Source organism: Sinocyclocheilus grahami, unplaced genomic scaffold, assembly GCF_001515645.1.
Source record: "Sinocyclocheilus grahami isolate Dianchi unplaced genomic scaffold, SAMN03320097.WGS_v1.1 scaffold672.1, whole genome shotgun sequence".
NCBI lineage: Eukaryota > Metazoa > Chordata > Actinopteri > Cypriniformes > Cyprinidae > Sinocyclocheilus > Sinocyclocheilus grahami.
In genome coordinates, this window is record NW_015505851.1 from 683,555 (window position 1) to 689,207 (window position 5,653).

Consider the following 5,653-nt stretch of genomic DNA (forward strand, 5'->3'; position numbering starts at 1 on the left):
CTACGATGAAAATTACAGATCTCTCCATTCTTTGTAAGTGGGAAAACTTGAAAAATCGGCAGTGTATCAAATACTTATTTGCCCCACTGTATGGCTTTGTGCTCAAATATGCACTTCACAATCGTCTTTTTTTTTTTTTGGCTCTCACGGTCGGTAATATTGGCATTTCCATGTCACGCTAGTCTTTGAATACTCTCTAATCTGCAGCTGTTGCTGTTTCCACTCTGAAAGCCAAAAATGTGTGTTTGTGAGGCAGTGTACATAAATACATATATATATATATATATATATATATAGATGCATGTGTATGTTTGTGTGTATATACACTACCATGCAAAAGTTTGAGGTTTGTTTATATTTATTTTTTACTTGAATGCAGAAATGCATTCATCAAAAGGGACAGCAAAAGACATTTGTAATGTTACAAATTATTTCTATTTCAAATAAAGGCTGTTCTTTTGATCTTTCTATTATTCAAAGAATCGTGGAAAAATAAATGCATCACAGTTTCCATAAAACATTCAACATTGATAATAATCAGAAATGTTTCTTGAGCAGCAAATCAACATATTAGAATGCTTTCTGAAGATCATGTGACACTGAAGACTGGAGGAATGATGCTGAAAATACAGCTGCGCATCACAGAAATAAATAGAAATAGAGAACAGTTATATTAAATTGTAATAATATTTCACAATATTACTGTTTTTACAGTATTTTTGATGACATCCCTATGTGTACAGTGGCTCTAACAAGCCACATGTACAAATATATGAATCATCACATCCTATAACAAATTTAGAAAGCAAGTAGCATTTAACTCTTATATTAACTCGCATTTGAACTGTCCAGTTATCATTACACTGACAAGTTAATGATATAATGATGCTCTTCTCATATGTTGGTGAAGCTGAAGTAATTCAGTCGTGCTTGCAGTCCACATGCATTGGCTTGACTGCACTTCTCTGTTCTCCTGATTTTCCAGTAAGAGTATTTAGAGGTTTCTATTCTTCTCGTGATCCAGGTTGGCAGGTGTAAAAAAAAGAATGACCCCAAATTACCCCATGTCTATAAAACTGAGTGTAATTTACTAAATATGTATTGTGGTGATTCAGGCCGCCAAATGTGTTTTAACCCCTAAAATATAACACGCAGTGTGATGCCTTGCTTTAGCTGGTTTTAGATTGGTTTGCTGTATGTTTACCTCCGTGGGCTACTACTAAACTAGTTTTATGCTGCTTTATTATCCTATAGCCGTGATGGTGGAAGTGAGGATGGAAAACACGAATGAACAAACATAAATGCCAAAAACAGCAAAAGTTTGAGAGCACATTGTTTTCCTGCATTGCACGAACATGTTGGAGTGGAGTGAGCTGACGTTTTGCATTTAATTTTAGCTGCTATCAGCCGACGTGTCCTTTCCTGGAGTCCATTTCCAGTCATTACAAACCGCTCGCTTCAGATTCAGATTCATCCCTTGTAGATAAAACTATTTCTGAGCAGCAGAAGCACTAGGTTCGTCGTGCCACATCAAATCCCAAAGCGGTGATTATATGTAGCGGAGCAGCAGGATGCCAGGCTGGTTGAGACCGGACCGGACTCGAGCATCCAGGACCTGCAGAGCCTTTTCTGACATCTCTCCTCAGAGCTGGAACTGCCTCCCGATGCAAATCCGAAACACATTTTTGTGTTTATACAGGCCGTCATGTAAGGCAAGCACAAAGACCTTTTAACGAAGCTTGACGCTCTTTTGTAGCCACTTCAGAAAACACCAGCAGACAAAGGAGTTCGCCCAAAGTGCGACATGTTTCACGCTTAGCTCATGCGTTTTCAGTCTTCGGATTTGGACAATGAGTGTCCTTCAAGAGTTGGAGGTGTCTTCATAGACAGTAGATTTCAGTGTTGGCTTTGTTTGAGGGGAAACATTAGACTCTGCACTGCAACATTAGACTCACAAGTTTTGTTGGTTCTGTGCAAATACGTTTTTAGTCTTCTGTCATTTGGCAATCAGGTTTGTTTAGCTTCCATTTGGGGTTTGATACCTTCTTTATATTCCTTCAAAAACTGCACTAGAAGCTTGAATAGAAACCAACTGCGTGTTGGGGTCTCGACTGAGGACAAAAACTCAGATTTTCCCATTCGTTGCTGTTGATCATGTTGCTCTTGATTTGGACGCTGTAATTCATTTCTTGTTCCTCCATATTCAGGTCATGTTCTTTGGTTCAGCGTTGGCTTAGACTATGTCTGGTTAAATCTTCCCTCGACCAAAACCCAGTAGGATTTTTCCACTGGCTTTGGATTATTGCAGAAAATAAACTCTGTGACCAAGAAAAGTCTGAGAAGATAGTCTTCACAAATGAACACAAAATTGGTTTTGAAGCCGAAATAAAATCACCAGAAGTGAAATGCTGAACTAGACCACAGAACAAAGTACGCTCAACATCACCACCATTAAGCTTCCCGCAATTATTTCAGTACACAAACGAAAACACAAATACAGATATTTTTAATGAAACCTTCTGTTGAAACCTTCCGTTGAAAAATCTAGTATACCAGAACTTTAAATCTTCGAGATAAAAAAGACATTGAATCAAGTGGTTTAATCAATATTTTGGTTCTTTCACATCAAACAAGCATGTTTGAGCTTCTGTTTACCATATTTGATGAGCTCTATATGTATATGCGTCGGTCAAGGTTTATATGTAAATAAAAGCCTAAATTAAAGTTCTTCACCATATGAGACCCTGCAGCACAAAAGCAGTCTTAAGTCGCTGGGGTATATTTGTAGCAGTAGCCAAAAATACATTGTAGGGGTATCGATTTTTCTTTTATGCCAAAAATCATTAGGATATTAAGTAAAGATTATGTTCCTTGAAGATATTTTGTAAATTTCCTACCGTAAATATATCAAAACTTAATGTTTGATTAGTAATATGCATTGCTAAGAACTTCATTTGGACAACTTTAAAGATGATTTTCTCAATATTTAGATTTTTTTGCACCCTCAGATTCCAGATTTTCAAATAGTTGTATCTCGACCAAATATTGTCCGATCCTAACAAACCATACATCAATGGAAAGCTAATTTATTCAGCTTTCAGATTTCAAAAAATTGACCCCTATGACTGGTTTTGTGGTCCAGGGTCACATATAAAGCAGAGTGATTGTTTGAATTTCATGATCTCTTTATGAGTTTTTTTGTGGAATAGAATTTTTATTTATTTGACGTCAACGTAAAATCAGATCTCTACAATGTGAAAATAAATGATTTCATATTATGATTTCGTATCTACCCCCTTTGACACCCTTTTGTATAGGTTCTGAAAAGAACATTTCTCTGTATGGTACAGTGTTAATGGAGCTGACTGTGTTTTCTGCAGGAGGAGTGTTTCCTCAACTTGGAGGCTCCCATCAGCAGGGTTTGTGGGTATGATACGCCCTTCCCTCACATCTTTGAGCCCTTCTACATCCCTGACAAGTGGAAGTGCTTCGAGGCGGTCAAGCGTATGATCAACTACTAAAGCAAAGGTAGTTTTTGTTTTTTTAAATGTACTATTATTATTTAACTCTGTAAAGCCTGACATATGAAATATAAAAAAAAAATTTAAATGGAACATTTTAACTCTTTGCCTGCTTGCGGGGGGTTTTTTTTTACTTGCCAGCCACTGCCAGCATTTTCACAAAAGTTGAATGGCACTCAGAATATATCGTTGTATAAATATCTAAACATTCAATATGCCAAAACAATGAACAGAGCCGTCATGCTTTTTTTTTTTTTATCAACACTTGAATGTGGGTAAGTGTAATGAAAAAAGCAACATTTTGAACAAAAAGCTGAGAAAACGGTGTTTCTGTAAAAGATTCAAAATGATGATCTAAACATCGATGGAGTCAGTCGTTTCCTTCAACACATCCAAAACTTCTCGTTCCTATACCACTTTCTGGATCGTCATTTCATGCCGTAAAGTTAGGCAGTTGTTTGTCGATCATGGTATTTTATATATGCATCTTGCTACACACGCAATGGCTTGTTTATGCCTCTTTGCCCGAGTTCTGATCCAGGCGTTCAGTACTCTTTCAGAAGATGCATAATAGCGCCTCCTACCGTATAACAGTGAAAACACCGAAAGCTGGAGAATTCCGTCACTGGCAGGGAAGGAGTTAAACTGGATCTTTAAAAATAATAAAAATCGCAATTGTCGAATCGAACTCAATTCATTCAGAGGAATGAGCAAAAATATGCATTTTGGTGCAGATGCTGATTTATCTCCCAATAATATGTCTTAGTAAGATGATATTTAAATGATCAAACGTATAATGCAATGCAGTACACATATGACGATTGAATAAACGTTCCTCAAAACCCTGATGATCAGATTTGAGACTCGCTGATTTTTCTTAAATAAATGACGTCTGGATAATCAAGTAAAGCCAAGCTGTTTCAGTCCAGCGAGTGTTCATCTGGAAATATTACTAATAATATCACAGCTATTCTTACGATTATTCAATAAAACTCAGTAAAGATTTCAGAGCAAAAAGCAAAAAGACACATGAAGCAATTAGACTAAAATACCTTTTACTTGCTAAAGAACTACTATCAATCCGATGACAGAAGGCATGGAGTAGATTGTGTGTGACAGGTTTTGATCATGCTGATCATTTAAAGGGATTAGAAAGTTGGGTTTCTAGTGTTAAACTGAATCAATATCAAGTACAGATTGACACATTCTCTTATACCTCAGATGTGTTCAGAAACAGTGTACAGTATCAGTGCTCTTTACTGTTTCTGGTAAGACCAGTGCTGTGTTCACAGTTTCATGCTGCTTGTATTCAGGCTCCAGGTTCGGTTTATTTTCACTTTAGTGTAATTCCAAATATATTGGGCTGTTACAGGTTATTACACAGTTGGGACACAGTCTGTAGATGCTGTTGCAGTATAGAACAAGCAAAACTGAAGACGTGTGATCCACAGCTACGGCACACAGACCCAGAACTCAACCGCTACTGTAAACATTTGAACCAGCATTGCCGCTTTTCTCGTTCACAGGCGACACAGATCGAGAACTCGTCCTCCTCTACATCACCGAACAAACCTGTCAATAACGCCACCATCACTGCTAACTAGGTTCCTACCTGTAGATGGGGACCATGTTACCATGTGTCTAGAGGATAAACGTGGTTTCTGAACACTAACATGTGGACTTCACACGGCTGCTGTGCTCTCGCTGTTACCTGGATGTCACCATCTTCCGTTTAGTTTTTTCTTATTAAACTTAATTGAGGCCGGATCTTGTGTGTTACTGTTTTATTGGTGAGTTGCTGAATGTATCATCTTTGGTTTAATCGAATAAATCTCTCTTCTAAAACCTAGCTGCAGCTTCACAGTGTGTTGTCGTCAGCAGAGACGGATGCAGAGCAAGACTTGAACCACAAACTGTGGACAGAATATGAAGATAAATCGGCGTCTTTCATTTTGGCGGCTCGGTGCTGGGCGCGGCGCTCAGATGACCTCAGGTTGAGTGTATTCTAGCGTCCGGTGCACTCACACTGTCATTACTCACTTACGCATATGCAATCCGGCCCCAGTGATCTTCACACAGACGCTCGGCTGAGATCAGAGCTACACTCCCCTCTGAGTTTCATGTGAGGCGTT

The 5,653-nt window shown here is 38.2% G+C and overlaps 1 protein-coding gene across 1 annotated transcript in view; it reads left to right on the top strand.

The window, feature by feature from the left end:
- The window catches only part of bckdhb (branched chain keto acid dehydrogenase E1 subunit beta), a 76,673-nt gene extending 71,334 nt beyond the window's left edge, over positions 1-5,339 (top strand). Inside the window, exons 10-11 of the mRNA XM_016242778.1 lie at positions 3,381-3,528; positions 5,048-5,339. Of these exons, the coding sequence (XP_016098264.1) occupies positions 3,381-3,521 (141 nt within the window). The 3' untranslated portion in view covers positions 3,522-3,528; positions 5,048-5,339. The remainder of the gene's footprint in view (positions 1-3,380; positions 3,529-5,047) is intronic.
- Positions 5,340-5,653: the final 314 nt, after the last annotated feature.